Source organism: Puma concolor, chromosome D4 (assembly GCF_028749965.1).
Source record: "Puma concolor isolate L17-30 chromosome D4, mPumCon1.1.hap2, whole genome shotgun sequence".
NCBI lineage: Eukaryota > Metazoa > Chordata > Mammalia > Carnivora > Felidae > Puma > Puma concolor.
In genome coordinates this window covers 81,030,296-81,055,983 of record NC_141679.1, presented here as the reverse complement: position 1 = coordinate 81,055,983, position 25,688 = coordinate 81,030,296, and the positions used below count along the sequence as shown (strand labels likewise).

The window sequence follows — 25,688 nt, the reverse complement described above, 5'->3', positions numbered from 1 at the left end:
ACTTTAAATGTGCCTGAATATGTAAGAAGAGAGGGGTATAAAACGTTAGGCCTATTCTCCATCAGACACTGGAATAAATGCTTTCACGTGTATTCTGTTGAACCTTCACGGTAACCGTGTAAGGCACGGCATTATCCTCATTTCACAGAAGAGGACAGAACGAAAATGTAAGTAAACTGCACAGGGCTGCGCAGTTAAAAAGACAGGATATGAACCCAGATCTCTGACTCCAAAGCCCGCACCCTCTTCTATTAAACCACAGCATGTTCAAAATGGGACTAGCGCTAATATTAAGGATGACAGAGTAACTCGAGTGAGTACTGACAAAAGAAATACATACTGATTGGCGTACCACAGTTCTGATTCATTTTAGCCCGTCTGTTTTTTATGATTAAACATTACAGCTTTCACCTATTTATTTGGGATCTCGAAGAATTGGATCAAACGATTCTGGATTAAAGAGGAGGCTCTTGTGATAAGAACTTCCACAGAAGAGTTTCTCGGGGAGGTCTGAATTATATGAGTTGCTTGTTCAAAATGCAAACTCCATATATAACCAACAAAGGTCCAGAATATTTAGAGAATTCCTACAAATCATTAAGAAAAAGACAGACAATCCAGGAGAAAAAATGGACACAAAACATGAATAGGGAATTCACTGAAGAGGAAAGCTGAATAGCAAATTAACAAATGGAAGGTGCCCAGTCTCTCCAGTATTCAAGGGAAAATGCAGTTAAAACAAGATACTAGTTTATTTAGAGCATAGGGGAACAAGCTGAACAAACCACGAGAAAACAGCAGACAAATTCAGAATGTGGGACACCCTATGGGACCACTGGCCTCGTCTCTACACATACATTTACACACACAGCTGTAAAAGGCATTCTCGGTACAACTGGCAAAATCTGAACGTGGTTCAGATATTAGATGATATTAGGGAATTATTGTTAATTTTTCCAGGTATAATAATGGTATCGTAGTGATGTAAGAAAGTGTCCTGATTTTTAAGAGATATGTACTTAAGGGACAATGTCATGATGTTTGCCAACTTTCAAATAACTCAGGGGAAAAAAACCAAATACAGCAAAGTATTTTTTGAGTCTGGGAGAGCATATAGATATTCGCTGAACTATTCTCTCAACTTTCCTTATAAATGTAAAATTTTCATAATAAAAAGATACCATTTCAAATTCAGCAGGCTGGCAAACAATAAAACTGACAAAATGTTAAATTTCCTGAATGTGATAATTATTCTCTTAGATATTCTATGTTAGAAAATGTCCCTGTTCCTAGGAAATACACGATGAAATATTTAGAAGCTAAGGAGGATGAGGTCTACAACTAATTCTCAGATGGTTAGAAAAAGATTCATATAAAAGTATGTAAAAATTATATATGAGAAGAAGAGAAAGCAGATGTAGCAAAATATTCATTGAGGACTCTGAATGCGGGGTACAGTGAGTTATGTGGATTATTCTTGCAACTCTCTTGTGAATTTAAAATTATTTCAAAATAAAAGCTTTTTAAAAAATAAAAGTTGGACAACACTAAGGTGTTAGCAAGGATGTGGTATAGTGGTGGCCCTCGCATTGCTGGTTGGAGTGGAAACTGATCGAATCACTATGGATGGTAATTTGACATGTAATGAAGTTGAGCAGGCACATACCCTCTGACTCACAGTTCCAATGTGAACATAGTCCCCATGCTCAAGATTGTGTGCAAGGATGTTACGCTCAACACTGTAATAGCAAAAGACCAGAAACCACCTAAATGTCCTCCAAGAGGAGAACGGATAGGCAATAACTTTGTGGTAGCTACCTACAACGGAATGCTATATACCCTCACAAAAATAAGCAAAGCAGAGCTATATGTATCAACGTGTATAATTTCCCAAAACATAAATAGGAAGGAAGACAAAAGTGACCAAAGAATATGTACAGTATGATATCTTTTACATAAATCGTAAAATTGTGCAAAACAATGCTACATATTGCTTATGGATGACTTTATATATAATAAAAGAGAGATGCAGGGAAATAAATGTATCAAGATTCTGTTACCTCTGTAAGGAGGTACACACAGGGTTTCGAATATATCCATAGTTTCATTTCGTAAGCTGAGTTGTGAGTGCATGGTGTTAAAAACAATTTTTAACATTTTTATCTGCCTGATAAATTTCATAATGCTGCATATATGACCTCAAACTTCCAGCACAAACCCTACGAGGGATGAAATTTGGGAATATGGGTTCTCATGCAAGATAAAGTTTGTCAAACAACTAAAACAGATCAAGTGAAATCTCCAAATGAATGGCAACAAGCCAGGTATAGAAGGGTAGAGTTTACAACACGGCCTCTTGTTTGGTAAATAGTTAAAATTATGGGGGCGCCTGGGTGGCGCAGTCGGTTAAGCGTCCGACTTCAGCCAGGTCACGATCTCGCGGTCCGGGAGTTCGAGCCCCGCGTCAGGCCCTGGGCTGATGGCTCGGAGCCTGGAGCCTGTTTCCGATTCTGTGTCTCCCTCTCTCTCTGCCCCTCCCCCGTTCATGCTCTGTCTCTCTCTGTCCCAAAAATAAATAAAAAAAAACGTTGAAAAAAAAATTTTTAAAATAGTTAAAATTATGAACAAGAAAATTATGTTGTGCTTAATTTTGCTGTACAAATAACAACCACTTAATACAGCTAATGTAACAGCTACAATTTCGCAGTGTTTAGAGTTATGGGATAACACATTTCAGGGATAGAAATTCAGCTAAAATAACCTTCCTTTTCTTAGTAAAGGAAAAATAATGATTCCAAGTGTGTCACACCTGGAGGGGGGCACCCCACTAAATAGCCACTGCAACTTTTTGTCACTTCAGATTGCACAGCTGCTAACTTCCTTAGCTATCTTAATTTGGACGTCACCTACTTCTGAGGCTCAGGAAACAGGTAAAAAGAAACAAATCATACCTTCCTCATATTTTCTGCATCTATGGCAACTATTTCCAGTTGGTCCCTTTCCTGCTCGACCTCACTCAATCTCTGGAGCAATGTCTCTTTCTCATCCTGTAGCTTTTTGCACTCATTCTGGGCCTGGGTTGCCTGGCCTTTGATAGTCTCCAGGTATTCTTGTAACCCACTGATGACACTCTCTAAATCCTTCTTCAGGGCTTCATTTGCTGCTATTTGTCCTAAGCAAAATGGAAAAAGGGAAGGTGACAATGTATACAAGAAAATGCTTTCAAGATATAGAACTACAGCATTTAGTCTCCTTAGTTATTTGTTACTGGCTAAGAATGAAATTGTAAATGGTGTACTATCTCATTTTTTCTTTTTCAAGATATAATGATAGTTTTTCCCCTCTCTGGTCTACAGTACAGGACTACTAAGTAGCTACACAATAAAAACAGTATATTCAGTGGGTATTGCTTATAAAACGCTCAATTCAGGCTATAAAAAGTTTAAAATAAAATAATGAAAGTAAACTTTTCTAAATAAATTTCCAAATAAAATAATGAAAAATGTGCAGCAACACTGTGAGTTCTTGCCGCTAGATACACAAAACAAAACCACTCAACATAGAAGACTAATCCAAGACCGGCAGCATAAACATGTAACTTGAAGACTTGTAAAAAAAAAAAAACAAACCACCAACCAAATCATATACTGGGTGCTTACCATGTGCCAGGCACTTTACGAACACTACCTCGTTTAATCTTGCCAACAACTAATGACTGAGACAGAAATAACTTGTCCCGGGCCACACAGCTGATAATGGCAAAACGGGGATTGGGATCGTTTTACACTACTACAACCTATATTATCTTCCTTTCCCACCGTTATGGCAAAGTCACAATCTCAATCTGCATTGCAAATGTAGGTCCTAAATTCTTCCCATACTCTCCTTATAACTAGAAACTGAATGCCCGGTGTCAATGGGCTCTTTGTTCCTGAAAGGATTATATGCTTTGAAAGAGAGCGACATGCCCCAGCTTACCATGATTATACACTGGCTTCTAGCCTACTGAATGCAATGACCTGACTCACTAGGAATCAATACAACAAAACTAAAATTGAATTTTTTTTTTTTTTTACTTTTTACTTTGATGAAACAAGTATTTTGGGTACTCTGCAAATATTTCCCTATCAAACACTAGTACGAACAACTGAGGCATATCAGGATTAATGCCTGCCTGAGTGTCACTTGTCTTTTATTAATACTAGAACTGATTTACCTTAAATCTTCCTTAAATTCTCACCTTCAGTAAGCTGTTGTTCAAGGTCCTTAATCTCTTCAGTCTCTTTGGCAATTCTAGAAAGTATCTCATCCAAACGGCTTTCAAGTTGTTTGTACTGCTTGTTCATGATGTCAAGTTGTTGTTCTTTACCTCTTTTCTGAGCCTTCATATGGCACTGAATTGAAAAATAAAAATTAACAAAGTCCTGAGTTCCTTATACTCTTAAAAAAAAATAATGCTTACCATTTCTAAAGGCAGAATGGAAAATAAAATGTAACATTTTGAGTCTATTTGTGTCAGGCCTTGTGTTGTTTTCACACAGTGGTTTTCATTTAAACCTCATGATAACTTGATCTGAAAATCACCTCCATTGTACAGATATGCAAATCGAAAATCAAGGAGATTAAATTATTTTTCCAAGGGTACAGCCACAAGGTAATGTAGTCAAGCTCAATATTCTCTGCAGGGCATTAAAAACCAATTAAAATTGGTTTCCAAAATGTTAACTGATTTTTATACTCAGTATAGCCATAGAAAATGAGTGTATTCTAAAATGTTAACAAGAAGTATATCTGGGTGGAAGGATTACAGATTTTTTTAATGAATATTTTTAGTACTAAACATTTTGTAATAGACAATACCTTTTTAATCAGAAAAGCACATTAAACACACTTTTAAAAAAAAGGTTTCTTAGGGAGAAACAGAGACATGGAAGAAATACTTACTTAGAATTCAAGTGTATTTTTGATTCCTTAGACAAAGAAACACATGATTTTTAGGTTCGATACACTGGTAGCTGAGACCTCCACCATTCAGCCCAGTCACTGTCAAGATGGAGGGCCACACGGAGGCACACTCCTCTACCAAGACATATGCCCCTGGTGGAAAACTGAGTTTTCCCATATTCACACAGCCACTCACACCCCAGAGCCACCGCATTAGGGAGCTACTGTCAACTGAAAACTGGACTGTACTTCCAGGTGGGCTCAGGGAAGAAAAAACAACAATTGAGAATCAATGTCTGGTTTAACCCTTCTTTTTACATGTGAAAACGGAATCTCAGATGTACCAACGACTTGCCCAGGTCTTCCTTAGAGGCAACTGTTCATGTGGAGACAAAATAATTCTCCAGAGAACCTCTGCCCTCTCACTGACACCCTCAGGGCTCCGGTTTGCCCCCACGGAATCAGAGGAACAGAAAAATAAACCAAGAGAACGTTAGCAGGAGAAAGAAGTGCATCACAGGCCGAAGAGCCAACTCCCAGGCTCTCATGGCTAATACCCATTTGATTATAAAAGAACATTTCTCAATTTTAGATGTCTGCTGCCACCAAAGCCAAGAAAGAAAAGTCTCTTCATTTTTAAGGAACAAGTGAATGAGAGCCTGGTCAGAAGGTTTTTGTTCGACTAATAGAAACTTGGTGGAATTTTCAAAACTTTTCTTTCTCTGCCCTCCTAACACTAATCTGAAATCTTTCTGGAAAGGTAAGTGCAGATAACAGCTTAAATTCTAAGTACATTTAGAATTTGTATGGCTCAAGAAAGAATTAAAACAAAAAACCTCCTGCATTCATGTCTCTCTTAATAAACCTTTAAAATTCACCATTAAAAATTCCACTGAAATCTCTTTACACGCAGGGCAAAAAACCCAAAAAAGCTCAATATGCCAATGATTTGCATTAAACACATGGGAGCAAAAGTAGATTCTGCGATTTTCACAACTGTGGCGCTCACAAGAGTTATAAAAACAGGAACTTACATCTCTGACTCCTCCTCCTTTCGAGTCTTTTGCACAGAGAGAGAGAAAAGGATCATACCTTAACTTAACATTTGTCCTGTTAGAACTGAGCCGTTGAGAACAGGGAAACTGTGGGCGGAACACTTTCTAAGGCTGTTTTCAAATTCACGTGTACTTCCCTCTCTGACAGTCACATTTTTGTCATCGGCTTGGAGTCTCAGTAACTTCCCAGGGCTTCAAACCACATTCTTGGCGGAGAGTGAGCGGCAGCCCAACCCATCCAATCACGAGCAGCCTCTGCGGGCAGGCCCCACCCTCCGTGCTTTAAATCACAACACAGGAAGCTTCCGAGGACCAATCACGCACAGCCTTTGCAACAGATTACTACAGGCTAATTCCCTACAGAGAACAGTCAGTCAGTTACCTTTTGCTTCCACAGGGCATTGCCAGGTAGGGAAGAACAACACAAATCTTCCTTTATTATGTTTGCTGCTGTGGTGTTTGTGCCTCTACCTATGAAGTTTGGTGTTTTGTTTTTTTTTTTTATAGCTAAAATGGGATTTGATTTTTAAATAGTACTTTTTCCTTTAGAAACCTAGTTAAAAGCTTTCGTTTGTTGAAAACTTGCCTAGGTTTGGCTCTTAGCTAATTTTAAAAATAATTAATCCCTGTACACCTTTAGTTCCTTTGTGGGGAAAGGATCATTGTAGTAGCAAAGCATGGGCTCAGCCTCTTCCTAAAAAGGTGATTTTAGGAAATCATTTCATCTTTTAAAATCACACTTTCATCTTACGCAAAATTTTAAAAAATGTCCTCAACCATATGGACGCTGTGAGAAAGTTCCTCACCAGTATATGCAAAAAACCCCAGCCTAATGGAAAACATCATTGGCACTTAATATATTTGTTTTCCACCAATTGCAGACTGACATACTGTTTTCTAATCTCTCAAAAACTTTTATTTTTAAATTCTATTTGCTACATAGAAAAATACTCTATCTGCTTAGATAATAAAACTCAAGTGGATAAAAGTCTATCCACACCTATAGAAAAGTATGCTGGGATCCCACTCCTGATTCCTTCCCTCTTGCTAAAATGTTTTTTTTTTATTTTTATTTTTATTTTATTTTTTTTTTAAATTTTTTTTTCAACGTTTTTTATTTATTTTTGGGACAGAGACAGACAGAGCATGAACGGGGGAGGGGCAGAGAGAGAGGGAGACACAGAATCGGAAACAGGCTCCAGGCTCTGAGCCATCAGCCCAGAGCCCGACGCGGGGCTCAAACTCACGGACCGCGAGATCGTGACCTGGCAGAAGTCGGACGCTTAACCGACTGCGCCACCCAGGCGCCCCATAAAATGTTTATATTTTGTAGAATGTGAGGAGCCTAAACCTAGCCAAGAAGGTGACTTTGTGCAAATCAGAAAAAAGACGCTCCCTCAGGGTGAACAAATTAAAAAGAGACATCCTCTGGTGCTTTGGCTAAAGCTGTAACCTTAAAAACTAAGTAGCTTTAATGATACCAAAAAGGAGCCTGGGTGGCTCAGTTGGTTGGGCATCTGACTCATGATTTTGGCTCAGGTCATGACCTCACATTTGTGGGTGCAAGCCCCATGTCAGACTTTGTGCTGCCAGTGCAGAGACTGCTTTGGATCCTCTCTCCCCCTCCCCTACTCTCTCTCTCTCAAAAATACATAAACTTAAAATATATATATTATTGACCATATGACATATTACTGGAAAATCTACAATTTTTTCGCATAAGGAAAATTCTTTAAAATAATTAAGTCCTCTTTTACTTTCAATTTTACTAGTCTTAGGCTTTTGTTAGAAAACACCTTATGTCTGTGAATGATAAGGTTACCTCTTCTCAAAATTATCTATGATATTTTATTAAAATGTTTAAAAGGATAAATAACTTAACAAATATTGAAAGTAATTACAGTGTATTGTTCTTACCATGTCAAATTCTATGATATCTCTTAATCCAGAGATTTTAAACTTCCTTTAAAATATAACATTATTATTCAAAGCATACCAGTAAAATATGCAGGAATTTTTTTTTTACTTCCTTTTTTACCAATACCGGGCAAAATGTAAGCTATTACTAAGACTTCTCAAGACAGAGACAACTTAACTCCATCCTGCAGCCACCTGCCCACCTACGGCCACATAGGAGGACACACTCTAGAAAAATGTTTCCTTTTTTAAGGAAGAAACAAAACAATATGAAACAAATAGCTTTAGAATATTTGCATAAAGGATTAAAGAGGTAGAAAAAGGATTCTGGACCCTTTTCAGCTCTCCCATCTCACCACCTTGTTCTTAAGAAAATAAGGCAAGAAAAGAGAAAGGGTAAAGGTTTGGACAGCACCTTGCAGCAGGTTTCTCTTGATTTGAAATACAACGAAACTCAGTCACTTAAAAAAATAAGTACCATGCATCTATCATTCTATTAAAAGCTATCTCCTTCAAGCCTTAGGTTTTGTTTTCAACACAGTGATAGACACACACACACACACACACACACACACACACACACACACAGGTATAAAATACACAACCAGATATATATGACAGACACACACATCCATAAACATATATATCACTCAAATCTGTGCATCAAACTCAAAGACTTTCAGAAAGAACTCTGGGCCTAAAATGAAGAGACATAATTTCTAGATGGAACGATATTCTAGTCCCCATAAAACAAGCCAAAATCTCTCCATTTGCTTACATGTTTTGGGTCTCTGGAATCCAGGCTATCTAGGGCTATTTGCAGGTCCTTGATCTCATTCTGCTTTTCAGCAATTTCTTGCCTTTGCTTTTCCATCTGTGTTTCGAGATCCACAACTTCTTGGCGTAACTTATTGAGAAGTTGTATCCTACTACCCAACTGCTTGAAAAGAAGATCTTTCTCTGCTTCTGAAATCTAATCCCCCACACACCCCAAAACAGAATTAACAGAGGATAGCAACAGTGATTTACAAATTTAAAGACGATGATTTCTAAAATTCTAAAAGGTATTCTGTGCTCTACCAGTTTTTTAAATAAAAGTTAATGTAAAAGTCACCTAGGCATTCCATTCATCTTATACTTTTATGCTTATTACATGAGGAAAATCTCACTTTATAAAAGTTTATGAAAACTCATAATAGGTAAAAACGAAGTTGTCATTCAGTATAAGCAACTTGTAAATTATTAATAATAACCATAACATTAATGGTAGTTGACTTTGCCCTTACCCTTGTTACTAGCATGTCATCTAAATTAATAGTGTAATGAAAAATGTAGGCTTATATGTATTCATTTAAAATAATTTTTTTCAAGCACATTTTACAAGCATCCATGTATTTCAACATTATATACATTATTTACATCTATCAATCTATTTATATAAGCTCTGGCCAACATTTATTATAAAACATTCTTTTTTAATTAGTAAGCTCCTTCTTGATGGCTCCCTTCACCTCAGGTCCCACTTCCAATGCATTTTGAAGTCTGATCAGTTCACTGCTACATTTTGCTGACAATCAGTGTGCATTCTCTCCGCATCCACCGTCACCCTCCTGGTCCAAACCATTGTCATCTCTTGCCTGTACTCAACAACAGCCCCCTGAGACATGGGACACATCCCCATTCTTTCCATTTCCCTCACCCCATTTTACTCTCATGCAGTAACCAGAGTGACCTCACAATAACACAAATAGAATTAGCCATTCTAACTTCCTAACGTCCTTCAAAAGCTTCCCATTCCATTCCGAATAAAATCCAAACCCCTTACTACAGCCTGTGAAACCGGTTATTTACTCTTTACCCTCAACTTCCGGAACACTCTCCCTCACTCCACAGAGCAATCTCTAGTGTCAAGGTCTTTGTGCACACTCTCACTTCTGCCTGGAATACCTGACCCCCTAACTCTGCCTCGCTGGCTCCTTGTCATCCTTTGGGTTTCAGCCTAAATGTCACCTCCTCAGAGAGGCCTCTGTGGTCCTCATAATCTAAATTATATCTTTTTTACTGCCTTTCCTAATTTTCTATTTTTTTACTATAACACGTTGTTTATATTATTTTTTTCCTTTTTCTTTTTTTTTTCTACTGTTCATTACCTATTTCCTATGCATGTGGGAGGGAAACATACCTGTTTTATTCATCACTCTGGGCCCAGCCCAGACAGGGACTAGCATATAGTAAGCTTCCAATAAACTTGAATCAATTTCTAGTTAGTATATGATTTTAAAATCACAATAGTGTATCTTTTAAAATAATCTACAATTTGAACTTCACATTCTTGCCTTACCTACTGTGGTATGAATGCAGTTAACATCATAATTTTGAAATACTGCTTTTTACAAGTTGCAAATAACTGAAACCTTTTACACACTGAAAAACTGTCAAAATACTTCCTTTTTAAGTTTCTCCCTGTGCAATCACATCATGGGTTTGAGCTGCTTACTTGTGCATGACAAACTTTCCGAGAGTGTATTAATTACTTCTTTTTGTTTACCATACTTTATATCATTGACATTTTTGCTGCTTGTGTTTGATAATGTTCATGTATAGTAGAGATGTCTTCTGACTCTTAACCTAGGTCCCAGGATCTTAAAGGTGGGTAGTGCTTAATCAGATTACAACAGATACAACAGGAAACAGCAACTTCCCTGGGTAAAGGAGACACTTTCCTATTGAACACGTATTTTTACATAAATTAGACGTCATTTACTTCTTCGTACTTTATAGAACACTAATAGGATGTGATCATGGGTGGAAGGAAAATGTAATTGGAAAATGCTAGAACCAAAGCTGACTCTGAAAATTGTTACACCATAATTAATTAGGCAACACTGATTTAAAATGTTTTACGTGGTTATGAAGGGAGAAAACCTTTAATATTTTGCATTTCCTCTTGCATTGCTACTTTGCGTTTACATACTTTTTTAAGCTGTATCGCTTCTTCCAGTTGTTTAAATTCCTCAGTAGCTCTTAAAATTTGTTGTTCTGCCTTTTCTATTTCATCATGTAGTTCTGATAGTCGAGTTTGCGCTGCAAATTTAAAAACCATGCAGACAGACACAAGAAAAATCTTGAATTCTCAAATTTCTATGAGATTTTTTTTCTTCACAATAACCACCTCCTCCCAATTAAATTGTCATTCTAGATCACAGAAATTTAAAAAAAGTAATTTATGACAGTTTTCCTCTCAGTTAATCTCTAGTTTCATCATAGGCTATAGAACTATAATTGATAATTTGTAAAATTCTTAACATTAAAGGGGCTTTACTTGCTATGTCCAATACTAAACTCTTTTGAGCAAATAAGGTTTTTATTGATAGATACACACTTCTTTGTCACTAAGTTATAATTAAGTTCAAGCTGTAACAAAAACCCTGTATTTGAGGTAATTACTTTATGATAGGGCTCAAAATCAAGAAATTCACCACTGAACACTCTTCCAGCTTGGGGTGGGGGTGATCTCCAGTCAATTACTCTCTACCTCAAACTTCTAATTTCTCTGTCTCCTTCCCTTCCTATAAAACTGCCTCCTATAAAACCATGAGCCCCTTGAAGCTAGTCTACACAAATATCTGATTTATTTCTGCTTTCCTCTTCCAGAACTTTGTACAGAGTGTATGAGATGGATATCTCAGGTCTCTCTTCTCCCCTCTCCAAGTCAGCCTCTCTACTGGCCTTTCCTGTTTTCCATTTAGCTACCAACCAAGGAAAGATGAGCTACTCCACTGGATTGTTAAAGAGCCCCACCATGGACCATAATTACTAAGGGGATGCATAAACTCAGTTCTGCTTTCTGCTTCTGTATCCATGAAGCCCACCGAGTAAGTGGAGTTTGCCATTAGCAGGGTCTCTAAGTACCCTTTTGGATTGACTTCTTCCTCTTTGTGACTTGCCAGGAAGTGGTAAGATCCTTTCAATCGGATGTTTGGGGACAGGTTAGGAAGAGTCAGAAGCTGGTCTTAGGCCCAAGCCTGAGGAGGGTGCACTGATCCAGCTTATCCAAAGTACTGCTTTAGGTTTTGGCTACATGTATAGTAATCAGTTAAGTGTACTTGCTACAATTATGACCAATTAGCCTTTGAGTGTGCAGCTCCAATGGTGAGAAGGACCTGCTGGCCAGTCAAGATTTAAGCATTCTTGGATCCCCTGGACATACTGCCACCAAATTACTGTCAAGAACCCCATTCTTCAACGTAACAGGAATTATTAAAAAATAATTTGCTCCATGAATTACTACTTTTGTTTTAGGCTTTTCATGTAAACAACACTACAGTAACCTTCAGCATGATTACTCAAAAGAATTGTAAAACGAAATTCGCCTATATATCCAATCTTTTTACATTTTTAAAGAATTTAAAATAACTTTTGTTAACCTGCACTTATTTTTTTTTCTTTGTCTTCCAATTGTATGTCCAGTGGCATATGGGCTCTCAAGTTCACGTGCTCATTTTTGAGTTGTTCCCCTTCATCTGGCTCCATCCTTACGATGTTTATGGTCTGGGCATTTGGAATAATGTAACTCTCTGTAGTGAACATATTTCTCTTATATCTGGATTTGCCAATGTAGGGACTTTCATCTGGGGTTTTATCAATTTCGACATACTAAAAGCAAAATAAGTAAAGATTTATGGTTTAATAAGTAACTTCTAAGCAGCCAGGTAAAAAATATATACTTTTTTTTTTTTTTTTTTTTGTCTTACCCTTAACATACCAAAAAAGAACTAAAACAAAAAATGGTCTCAAGGTGTTCCTCTTCCCATCCCCAAAGAGTGGGTTTAGCTTGGTTGATTAAAGAACTGCCTACAGGTATGTGATTATTAGCATTGCTTAATCTCTCAAATCAGAAATTTCAGTGTTTTATTTTGGTTTCTTAGCTGATATGTAAGTAAAACCCCACCTAATAAATGGTAATAATTGACTTTTTTATGAAATTATATTACGATATTCATTGGAATCACAGATTCCCTTGGGGCTTTTTACCTTTTTTGGAGGCTGCTTTAACTTACTGAACCAAAAATTCACTGTTTCAAGCAAAATATGTTTACTCTGAAAGTGGAATGATTACTGATAAAGTCCTTTGAACATTTCTTTCCACCATCTGCCTCCCCCCACTCCACTCCCTGCTGGCTTTAACTGTGGATTACTAAGAAGTTTAACTCACCTCTGATGGATAATAATTTAGTGGCTCAAATTTGGCATCAATTTTATAAAAGGCCAATTCCTGTTCCATCTCATACTGTTTTTGACACGCTCGCATTAGTTCCATGGTCTTCTGTTTTAGCTATTGGTCCAATTTGATATGAAACAACATACAGTGTCAGGAAGTTAGTATACAAGTATGATGGTATGGCAAGTTCTAATCATAGCTAATAATTAGATTGTTTTAAACCTCGCAGCAAATAGCAGAACACTCACAGCATTTTGTTTTCATTCTAAAGGATTATAAAGAATGCAATATAAAATTACCACTTCATAAGAGATCACATAAAAGACCTTTGAAGTTTATATGCTATTTCAGGGTATAAAGATTTAATGAATAAAGATTTAAAAACTCATCTAAATTTGCTTTATCCAAATGTGAAAATAATTCTGTATCAATTATTTTTATGTAATCTATTAAGTACCTGCTTCCAGACTTTCCAATAATTAACACTAATTTATTTAACTTACTCTACAATTTTAATAGCAGCTTCAAATTATGGATGGAAATGATATTTGGGATCAATTACAAAGGAATCAGAAGAAGGAGTGAGAAGGAGGAAATTAAGAGACTGGTTTTAATTGTTGTACTGTTGTTGCTGTAGTATCTCAGTGTTCTGAACATTATTCTTTGTAATAGAGGATAAAGGATGTAAATAATGTCAATCAGATCCCAATATGTAATATTACATTTTTAATAAAATAATTCTACTATAATTACAGTTTATTCTTAGAAATTTTTAGAGCTAGAAGAAAAGAGATCATCCAATTTAATTCTCTGAAATATAAATAAAGAAATTGAGTCCTAGATTGGTGAGCTGACTTGTCAAAAGTTACACATGAGATTAGTGGCAGATGCTACATATTTTATTAACTACCACTACGAGCCCCCTTTCTACTAAACCAATCCGGTGAGTTCATTTCAAAGGTCCGCTAAGTGATTTTTGTCTTTTTTATTTTTTGACAGGGTCTGATAGTAGTTACCAGACAAAAACATGCAGAAAAACTTCATTAATATAAAAATGCAAGCTGAAGAGAATAAGACATAAACAGACAGAAACATTTTACAAGGCCCAGGAAATCAAAGTCGTGCAGGATTTAGCTTACAGTCATCTCCTGATTATCCATCAAAATGGAAGTAAGGCTAACTGGGATAACAGGTAATCTTGATCAAGTACTCACTGTATGGGAGACACTGTGCTAAGCCTTTTTTACGTGTGCTGTCTCACTGAATCTTCACAACTACCCTATGAGATGATAAAGGCTGCACCAGGAGGCTAGATAACTTGCCCAATTGCACAACTTGTAGTGGAAGAGGCAGATTTCAATTCCAAGTCTCCTGGATTTCAAATTCAACACTCTGTCTGCTGCTGCAGGGTGTTCAGCTCATTACCCACATTGATGTTCTCACTGAATGCTCGCTCTTAAGTCCCTGAATCTCAAGAAGGCAACTCACAACCAACAACATCAACTAATCTTGGGCTTCTCTTCCCAAAGAAAGATCATTGGCAGTAAGGCCCAAAACAAAGGCAAATGTGACGGGATCCATGGACAATGTAGGGACTTGTCTCTGCAGGCAAATGATACATACTCTGTGCATCTTAAAATTACCTTTGTGTCTCTTATAGAGCTAGGCGTAGCATTTAGTAAGCATTCAATAAATGTCTGCTGAAGAAATGCATAAATGAGAGCAAATGAGGAGTCTAAGGACCTGGAAAGTAAGGTAGTTATGGTACTAGCTGTGGATAACCAAGAGTTGACTGCAGTTAACATATTTACCAATAAGAAAAATGATACAAATTCTTTCCTTCACAAATTCACAGTCCTATGTAAACATCAATTAAAAAAATTACACACACACACACACACACACACACACACACACAAGCACATTTCTTGAGAAGGCAAGCCAGATTCAACACTTAAAATGTACATAAGCATATTAATACAAGGTATCATGCAAACCATGAAAAACACAGTGTGCAATTCATCCCTGAAGGAACTACCTTTAAGGAAGAATAAAGAATCGGCAGAAAATGCTCTGCAAGAAACCAAGACAAGGGCTAAAAGGAGAAAAAAGCAGACAGAGACCATCACCTGGAGAACTTTAGGGAGTTAAGCTGTAGTTAAATAGAAGCTGCTCTTTACTGAAAACTTACCTTAGGAACATAATGTTATTAGAACCTGCACCATTCTTATATGGACACATTTTACCATCATTCTGACTAGGTTACAGATGTACCATCTTCCATTACCTATTAATTCAACTCAAATTATTTTCACCTGTATTACCTTACTTGGTCCTCACGACTCTGTGAGGCTGGCAGGACTTGCAAAAAGACAAAGAGTAATATTAACATTAAAGTTAATTAAAGTTAATATTTGTTGGTGGCAGGAGAAGGGGACTATTATAGTTTAAATGGCACCAGAAGTTTTACTTCATTGTCACTACATTTCTTTTATAGGCTAATTGACCGGCTACCTGAAGAATTACTTTATGAAACTGGAAAGCATTATACAACTAAAGAAAATATTATCACCAACTAGTCTGCAGAAGATAATAGAAAGTGTTTTTCAAAAGTAGGCTCTTAGAATAAGATCCAGAATTCTTTCTGTAACATAGTATAGTCTTTTGGAATAATGAAAGAAGAACAGGCAAATACATATGCAATACTCAACTCTCCAACAGCTAAACAAAAGTGAAATTAAAGCAATGAGATTCTACTTTTTTCCTATCCTATTTACACGTTCAAAATAATAATATCAAGTGGGGAATTGGGCTCTTTCACTCACTGCTGTAGAAGTATAAAGCTGTTATAAGCTTTTAATGCTTACTAAAATTTAAGATGCAAATTACACAGTAATTCCACTTGTGATTTCTTTTAATTTTTTTAAAATTAAAGAAAGAGAGAGAATGAGTGGGGGAGATGGGCAGAGGGAGAAAGAGAGAGAATCTCAGGCACACTTCACGCTCCGTGTGGAGCCCAATGCTGTGCTTGATCCCACAACCCTGGGATCATGATCTGAACCAAAATCAAGAGCCAGATGTTCAACCAACTGAGCCACCTAGGTGCCCCTAAATTTTTTCTTGAACTCATAACCCCAAGACTCAGAGTCACATGCTCTACCAACTGAGCCAGTCAAATGCCCCAACTTGTAGTGATTTATACTAAGGAATTACTATTATGAATGCATAGGAATATACACACATGGATTTTTCTCTGTATTATTGTTTCTAATAAAAAAGTGGAAGCAATCTAAATATTCATCAATAAGAGTAGGTTAAATTATGGAGTACCCATATAATGGAACACAATACAGACTTTGAAAAAATAGATTTGTGTGTACGTGTGTATGCACATGTGGGTATGTTTTTTAACTTGGAGAGCTATGATATACATTGTTTTGTAAAGAATAAGATGCATAATCAAAAATACAGGAAGCTTCTTTTTTATCACACAATATTTAGAGGTACATATATTCAATTACATATACATTACATAGTATTTTATAAGCATAGAAAACAAAAAGAATATATATTAACATCCAGGGAATAGGAAAGAGAAAGAGTGAAACCTTCATTGTCTACTGCATACATTTGTGTTGTCAAAATTTGTTATGATAAATATATAATAACTTTGTATGTAAATGTTTTTAAATGGTTAATGGTAAAAATAACATCATAAGAGCAATGTCTTCTAGCCAAAAATAGTGAACAAAAGCCCAGCAAAAACTGTTGACAAATAACAAAACATTTATTCACAGCAAAACATAAAAAAGATCAGTAACTCAGGAAAATTTATTAAATGTTCATAAATATCAAGTCAAAGTCATACCATAGTAAGTATTGTCTTTTATATATGTATTTTATTTTTAAGGTTTATTTTTTATTTTTAAGTAGGCTACATGCCCAACGTGGGGCTTGAACTCATGAACTCAAGATCAAGAGTCATGTGCTCTATTGACTGAGCCAGGCAGGCGCCCCTATATTTGTTTTTTGTTTTTAAGTTTATTTATTTATTTTGAGAAAGAGAGAGAGTGTATGTGTGCATGCTAACGGGAGAGTGGCAGAGAAAGAGGGAGAGAGAATCCCACGCAGGCTCCTTGCTGTCAGCATAGAGCCCAAAACAGGGCTTGAACTCACAAACCGTGAGATGATGAAATCAAGAGTCAGACACAACTGACTGAGAGACCCAGGTGCCCTATATTTGTATTTTTTTTTTAATTTTTTTAACGTTTATCTTTATTTTTGAGACAGAGAAAGACAGAGCATGAGTGGGGGAGAGGCAGACAGAGAGGGAGACACAGAATCGGAAGCAGGCTCCAGGCTCTGAGCTGTCAGCACACAGCCCGACGCGAGGCTCGAACTCATCAACTGAGAGATCGTGACCTGAGCTGAAATCGGACACTCAACCAACTGAGCCACCCAGGCGCCCCCCTATATTTGCATTTTAAATACAAATGCTAAGTGGTGGCCCAAAGAGTGCACTGCTAAAATAAAACTGATCGTCACAAAAATTTCCAATGATTAGTTTAGGCATCGATCCACTCTATTATGAAATAGAGAGCAACAGATAGGTGTATAGTATAAAATTACTGGTAATTATCAGATTACTAATATCACATATGTCTCTCATGATGTCCTCCTGGTATATATCATCTTTTCTTTTTTTCTTTTTTAAGATTTTTCTAAAGTAATCTCTACACCCAGCATGGGGCTCAAACTCATAACCCCAAAATCAAGAATCACATGCTCTTCTGAATGAGTCAGCCAGGTGCCCCTGTATCATCTTTTTTCTCAGGCAAAGAAGAGCTCAAGAAGGAGGTAGTCAAGTATTCAGATTTCAAGAAATAATTTCCATCTCTACACAGAGGAGGAAACACTTTTCTTACTAAAAACTTTAAGTGCGTAAGCAGAATTCTTGTCAACAAATCAAGTCATTCAAGCCAGCATGCCAATCTTGAAAGGGGGGTGGTGCAAGAAAAAGATAAATGTATCAAGGATTCTACTAGTTATATGAGAAATCAAATACTCTAAGTTATAAACAGAGCAGAAAAAAGAATGGTCAAAAGAAAAAAAAAGCAATAGCTATTTTTTTATAGAATCAAATTATCTGGGTTGAAAAAGCCTTTAAAGGTCATGTACTCTGGGGTGCCTGGGTGGCTCAGTCGGTTAAGCGGCCAACTCTTGATTTCAGCTTAGGTCATGAACTTATGATCAGAAGGTGCCAGACCCAGAGACTTCAGAGGCCTTGAGTCCATGTTCCGTGAAGAATGGCCAAAGCAACAGGGGTGTCCAAGCTGGAGAAGAGGAGATCTAGTGAGCGATGAAAATTATCTTCGAGAGTCAGAGGACTGTTTTATGGAAGAGGGACTAAAGTTACTGACCCAGGTGCCAGAGAAAAATTTAAGAAATGGCAAATAGAATTATAAGAAAACAGTTTTTCATCCGGTAATAAAGAAGAAATTTCTAATAGCTGTCCTGAGATAAAATGTGGTAACTCTGGAATGTGATTGCTATCACTAAAACAGGCATATATGCTTAGGTTTTAGAGAAAAGAGAAAAAACATTAGATAGGGAGATGGACTAAATGACCTTTATTTTTTTGTTGGTTTTTGTTTGTTTGTTCAAAGTTTATTTTGAGAGAGAGAGAGTTGGGGAGGGGCCGAGAGAGAATCCTAAGCAGGCTCCACCCTTGGCCAGAGCCCAATGCAAGGCTTGATCTCATGAACCGTGAGATCATGACCTGAGCCGAATCAAGAGTTGGACTCTCAACTGACTGGGCCACCCAGGTGCCCTATAAGGCTGTCTAAATCTAATCTGTCTAAATCTCTTTTAAAATATCTTTTATTCCTGTTTCAACCATAAAGCCAAATTATATACAATTTAAACATTATAGATGTACATAAATGGCAATTGGAAAGTGCTTTAAAATTCCGCCCCCCAGAATGTCAAGGGTTACCATTTTTCCCTATATATACTTGTACCATCATACATACTACTTATATAGCATCATACTTGATCTACTCTTTCACAGCCTGCTTTTTCCACGTAGCAATATGTATTAGACATACTTCCATATCAGGACATACAGCCCTACCTCATTTTAGCAACACGAGTATTCTACCAGATGCATATCCACTGAGGAACAGGTTAGCTATTTTCAATAGTTTACTTATATAAACAATATTGTAGCAAATGTCCACGTGTGTGTGTGTGTGTGTGTGTGTATAGGTACATATATAATATCTTCATACATTCTTGCTACCATTTCTACAAAATGCATTAGAAATGTGTATTATATGTAAAACTATTATATGTAACATTTCCAATATGTAGAACATAGGCACGTCCATTTAAATTTGGATAATTTTGTCAATTTGCCTTCTTTTTTTAATTAATTAATTATTTATTTATTTTTCAGTCTCCTGGTTTTATTTTATTTATTTATTTTTATTATGAAATTTATTGTCAAATTGGTCTCCATACAACACCCAGTGCTCATCCCAACAGGTGCCCTCAATACCCATCACCCACCCCCCATAAACCCTCAGTTTGTTCTCAGTTTTTAGGAGTCTCTTATGTTTTGGTTCCCTCCCTCTCTAACCATTTTTTTTCTTCCCCTCCCCCATGGTCTTCTGTTAAGTTTCTCAGGATCCACATAGAGTAAATGTTTATTTACTCTTGTGAGAGAGAGAGAGAGAGAGAGAGAGAGAGAGAGACAGAGCACAAGCAGGGGAGGGGCAGAGAGAGAGGGAGACACAGAATCTGAAGCAGGCTCCAGGCTTTGACCTGTCAGCACAGAGCCCATCTGAAGTCTGAGCCGAAGTCAGATGCTTAACTGACTGAGCCACTCAGGCGCCCCTGTCAATTTGAAAAGTTTTTGCCAATGTATAGTCTCACCAACAATGTTGTTGTTGAAAACAAAATACATACATCTAGGGGCAGTCTGACTCCTCATAGTGGGGGGCTTCACCGTCCTCCTGTTTTGGATACCAGCTTCACATAATGCAGCCCAAGATAGTGTTCGTCTTTTGTGGAGCCATTTCACACAGTACACAGTTACCTACAACTTGTAAGACCTTTTGCACAAATTTCTGTTAAAACACACCTTCCCCATTTTATGTCCAAGAAGTTTTGTTTTTAGACCCAAGGACAAAGAATTCTCTATCTCAAAAGAACATAGTCAAAGCAATGTAAAACATGGGCTTACCAATTCATTTTTCGTGTTTAGGTTACTCTCCAGCTCCTCATAGCTCTGTTTTTGTAACATGGCCTCCTCTTTCAGTGATTTGTTCAATTTATCTTGACTTTTAATTTCCTCAAGGAACCTTGTCTGTGCGCTCCGAAGCTCTTCAGTTTCCGTTGTCTTCTTTTCCAGGTCTCTTTCCAGTCTCTCTACCTCTTCTGCCAACACAAATGTAATAGTTTATTGAACATTATATTTTCTACTTGAATAAAGGTAAGACTATCTCTCAAATAATAGCAAAAGAAGTCTTACAACAGTATAGGTACAATTCTACTTTGAAAACTATTCACTATGGTTTTGGGGGAAAAAAGACTATCTTGAGCTTGAAAGTGATTTATACTAAGAGGTAAGAAGGCATTATCATTTGGATAACAATTTTAAAAGGTAACACTTTACTTCCAAGTATTTCATTCAATTAGTATGTTGGTAAATGAGGGTTTTTTCCAGGTCTCCTACTAAAATACATGCAATACTTTATTTCATATTCGTAAGCGTGTTTGTAAAATACTGTGTGATCTTAAAAATCATTCAAAGGCTTCCAACTATGCTTAGAATAGGATCCAAAACGCTTACATGAAGAACTGACAAAGCTCTTCATGATTTGGTCCCAAAGTCCCTCTCCAGCCTCATTGTCAAGTCCACCCCACTGTAGCCTTTCTGAAGTGACTCTACTCCTTCATATTTGTGATGGCTCTTCTTACCTGCGGGCTTTTATTCACACCTCTGCCTGGAACTTTCTTCCTCTATCTCCTACTGGCTTATTTTGTATCCTCTAGGTCTCGATTTTGGAAAATGTTTTGAGAAGCCTGCTCTGACTCGATCCTCTCCCCAGGTGTGATGTTTCCTAGGTATGCTCTTAGGTTACCCTGCATCTGTGCTGTGGCCTTCATCACCAATGAGTTGTAAGATGTGATCAAATAGCTAGGCTGTCGGCCTTTCCCACTAAACCTTTGTAAAAGCAGAAACTGCATGTGTCTGGTTCACTACTGGACCCCAAAAGCCTTAAAGGCTCCTAATTAATATTCAAAGTCATGTTCATAAGTAATTTAAACATTTGCCCGAAAACTGTATTTATATGATGACTTTCCTTTGCATTATTTATATTTTCAATGATTCCAAAACATAAACTCCAGGGTAACAAATATGGAGTTAAAATAAAATAAATAAATAAAAATGTGTCCTATTTCGCAAGCATGAGATCAAACCATATGAAACTGCTGTTTTCGTAAGTCAAAATGGACTAACATCAATTTCAAATGATAGAACATAGACTCATTTCCTAATGCTCTGACATAACGATTTCATACCTTTCTCTTTCTTTTCAAGACTCCCATACTCCTTTCATTTTCTTTCTCAGCTGATGACCTCATATTCCACTGAGAAAACTTAGACCCCACCCCCCGGGAACTTTCTCATTTTCCTACCACCAAAGAAATAAAACTACCCACAACTGCACACATCTTTGCTCCCTTCTGATTAAGTGTCTCTCTTATCAAGAGGCAATCCTTCCCCTTTTTCTCTGATCCCATCTTGGGCTGTAAGAATTGAGCCATGATTGTCTCTCCACTCCACTCCTGAATATTCTCTTTCTTTCTTTGGTTACTGCATTCAGTTCTGCCCATTTCCTGGTATGGAAGCTATAAGCGAATAAATATATATATGTATGTGTGTATATATATATATATATATGTGTGTGTGTGTATATATATATATACATATATATATATACATACATATATTTTCTTAACTGAAAAATTTAAATTTAAATGATTTAAAAAATCATTTATTAGGTACTAGGAGAGAGAAATTATGGGAGAAAATTTCAAATATTCACCCAAATGTCTCCCTTCCATTCACTCTTGGATCTATATAATCTAGCATTTTTCCAACCACTCCTTATATGTTGCCCATCTAAAGCACTTCTCTGTGCTCATCTTATTTTCTCTTTATGTCTTAGCAACATTCAACGTAGCTGACCACTTCCTCTCATGAAATCTTGGGGTTTTGCAACCCACTACTTCCTGGGTTTCTCCTTACCTTGTTGGCCTCTCTTAGTCTTCTTAGGTGGCTCACCTTCTTGCTCCTCTCAACGCCTGTCTGAGTGAGCCAATCAATTCCAGTGGGATTAAATTCTGTTATGCTGACAAACAATTATCTCTAGGACAGATCTCTTTGAACTTCAGACGCACATTTCCAACCTTCTTCTTGGTTGTCTCACAGCCATTCAAAACTCAGCATTCTGAATTCTCCCTTTTTTATGTACAATATCACCAATCGAATCACTTACTTAAGCCAGAAGCCTGGGAAATATCCAGTTCATTAGAAAATGTTGCTAATTCTACCTCCAAAACTGATCTGTCTATTCCACATCCACCACCTAAATACAAGCCACCATTTCTAGCCTAGATTACCATAATAGCCTCTGAACAAGTCCTTTTATCTCCATTTACCTTGTTCTAAATCAATCTCCATCTTGCATTAAAAATCATGTTTAAAAAAAAATTTTAGTTCCAGTATTTTTTTTTTAATGTTTATTTATTTTTGAGAATGAGAGAGAGAAAGCAAGCATGAGCAGGGGAGGGGCAGGGAGAGAGGAGGACAGAGGATCTGAAGCAGGATCTGCGCTAACAGCACAGAGCCCGATGTGGGACTCGAACTCACGAACCCTGAGACCATGACCTGAGCCGAAGTCAGATGCTCAACCAACTGAGCCACCCAGGCGCCCATCCAGTATTCTTTTTTTTTTTTTTTTTAATTTTTTTTTTTCAACGTTTTTATTTATTTTTGGGACAGAGAGAGACAGAGCATGAACGGGGGAGGGGCAGAGAGAGAGGGAGACACAGAATCGGAAACAGGCTCCAGGCTCCGAGCCATCAGCCCAGAGCCTGACGCAGGGCTCGAACTCACGGACCGCGAGATCGTGACCTGGCCGAAGTCGGACGCTTAACCGACTGCGCCACCCAGGCGCCCCAGCCCATCCAGTATTCTTAACATACAGTGTTATATTAGTTTCAGGTATATAATACAGTGATTCAACAATTCTACACATTACTCAGTGCTCTCATCATGCTAAGTGTACTCTAAAAATAATCATTAATATATAAACTGGATTGTGTCCCACTGCTGCCTAAAAATTCTCAATTGCTTCCCATTGCCCCTGAAACAAAATCCAAGCCCCAAGGCCCTGTGTCATCTCATGCCTCCCCCCATCTCTCCCAACTTTTGCTTGAGCGACTCTGCAGTCGTCTTGATCTTCCAGTTCCTTAATTTACCAGGGTCTTTCCAGACTGAGAGTGCAAGCAAGCTGTCCCTCTCCTTGAATGCCTTTGTTTACATGGCTAATCCTCTCCTGCCTCTGCCTTCTGCTTACAGGTCACTTCCTCAGAGAGCCATACCTTTACATCACTTTACCCAAAAGCGTGTCCTCCTCTGTTATTTTAGCTGAGTTTGCTTGCTTTTTGTCTGTCTTTTCCACTACAACACAAGCTGCCTGAAGGCCAGTACCAATATCTTGTTCACCATTGTATCCTCGGTGCCGGACACAGTGCCTGGCTCACAGTACGTGCTCAATGAATATTTGCCAAGTCTTAATAATGTTAATGTACAATTGTTGTATAATGATGTCAATTGATTTATGATGCATTTTCCACGCAAATTGTAATAGCATTATAAAGTTCATATGTCAATATATTTTTCTGGATAACTCCTGCAAATAAATTCCTCCCCCACCCAAATTTAGTTTTTTAAAAATGTCACCTTACCTAAACTGAATCTCTCAAAAGCTTCCTGTCTGTCCTGAGTAGTTACTGGCTGACCTTCCAGACTTTCTAATGAGCGAAGGTGAAAAATGGTAAACTGGATGTAATGAGGAAGGGCCACAACTGGATTTTCAAGTAGGATCAGAGAAGTCAAATCTTGTAGTGGTTTCAACTTGCTTACATCTTGGAGCTGAAATGATATATAACATTAGTATTAGTGTAAGTTAATTTTAAAATAAAAACATACCCAAGGAAGTAAGAAATCAAGAAAATTGCTATCAGCATGGCAAGGAACCCATGGTCCTATGCATAGAACCCATTATCCAAAACTGGTGTGAGGGGAGGAACAGAAAGGGAGTATCTGAGTATCTAGAGTATATCAGAGGAGTATTAGGCATTTTCCATATACCATTTCATTCATGATTCCTCACAATAACCTATGATATAAACACCACCATAATTCTGGAGATGAAGAAACTGAGGTTCAAAGAAGTTAAATAACTTGCCCAAAGCTCAGAGCTGACAAATGAACAAAACAGGATCTGAATTCCAGTCTGTGTAACTTAAAACCTATTATCTTTTCACTGTACTGATTGAACACATCAAAAATATAAATGGCTATAAAAAAAGATTTTGGCAAATCTTCAGATAACGGTTACAATTGATAGTTAAAATAAATAAGAATATGGAGGGCTACTCACATTTTTGAAGTATGATTTTTATGTTTATCCAAAGAGGGATTTTAAAAGGTTGAGAAACACTATTTAAAAAAAAAATTTTGTTAACGTTTGTTAATTTTTTGAGAGAGAGAGAGAGCGTGAGCATGAGCAGGGAAGGAGCAGAGAAAGAGGGAGACAGAATCTGAAGCAGGCTCCAGGCTCTGAACTGTCATCACCAAGCCTGATGTAGGGCTGGAACCCACAAGCCGTGAGATTATGACCTGAGCTAAAGTCATATGCTTAACTGACTGAGCCACCCAGGCGCTCCGAGAAACACTATTTTTAATAGCTAGTACAAATAAATATCCTCTCACAAGTGAATGTGTATCACTCTTACTGATGTCAATGTCAAATATAAACTGGGATGAGAAAGTCATGCAAAATTATAAATGATGATAAATACTTATTGAATGATTTTCCTGTTAACATCAGCTGACACCAAATCCTATCTGAAAATCAACTACTTTGAGAAGTATTTTTAGCAAATTTTAGATTCATGGCTCCCACTTTCCATCACTCCATGAGCCACAAGAGCTCCAAAGTGATGCTGTGCAACATAGTACAGGCCTTGGGCTCTTCTGAGGCTGTTGGGCTGTTGCAGTGAAATGGCACAGAGTCATCTTACCACAACTTTATAAAAGGTGAAATAAAAAAGCATAGACAATGTGAATTGCACCGCAATTAAACAAATGTTGATTATCATTATTGGCTTCCATTGGTGAAGGTTTAAGGAATACAACCCTAAGAGTTATTTAGTGTTTTAAAGTTTTTAAAGCATTTTCACATCGATCA

General features: G+C 37.3%; 1 protein-coding gene and 1 long non-coding RNA gene across 14 annotated transcripts in view; one reads left to right on the top strand and one right to left on the bottom strand.

Annotated features, from left to right (window-relative positions):
- CNTRL (centriolin) overlaps nt 1-25,688 on the bottom strand; it is an 85,644-nt gene that overhangs the window by 41,647 nt on the left and 18,309 nt on the right. For 5 of the 11 annotated variants that reach the window (XM_086683875.1, XM_086683877.1, XM_086683881.1 and 2 more), the window contains 9 exons: nt 24,181-24,367; nt 20,384-20,577; nt 15,176-15,232; nt 13,132-13,251; nt 12,344-12,572; nt 10,891-11,000; nt 8,695-8,889; nt 4,241-4,394; nt 2,952-3,172 (listed from right to left, as the gene is read on the bottom strand). In XM_086683875.1, the coding sequence (XP_086540001.1) occupies nt 2,952-3,172; nt 4,241-4,394; nt 8,695-8,889; nt 10,891-11,000; nt 12,344-12,572; nt 13,132-13,251; nt 15,176-15,232; nt 20,384-20,577; nt 24,181-24,367 (1,467 nt within the window). Of the gene's footprint in view, nt 1-2,951; nt 3,173-4,240; nt 4,395-5,978; nt 6,357-8,694; nt 8,890-10,890; nt 11,001-12,343; nt 12,573-13,131; nt 13,252-15,175; nt 15,233-20,383; nt 20,578-24,180; nt 24,368-25,688 lie in introns of those variants that run through there. The other 6 variants (XM_086683879.1, XM_086683880.1, XM_086683882.1 and 3 more) reach the window with 5 other exon arrangements.
- On the top strand, nt 6,126-19,011 carry LOC147575028 (uncharacterized). Of its 3 annotated transcripts, none has more exons than XR_015243004.1 (3): nt 6,126-6,407; nt 11,666-14,329; nt 18,368-19,011. It is a non-coding gene; the product is annotated as an uncharacterized LOC147575028 (long non-coding RNA). The 3 variants fall into 3 exon arrangements; XR_015243003.1 differs by lacking the exon at nt 18,368-19,011 and adding an exon at nt 15,635-16,025; XR_015243002.1 differs by lacking the exon at nt 18,368-19,011 and having other exon boundaries at nt 11,666-16,025.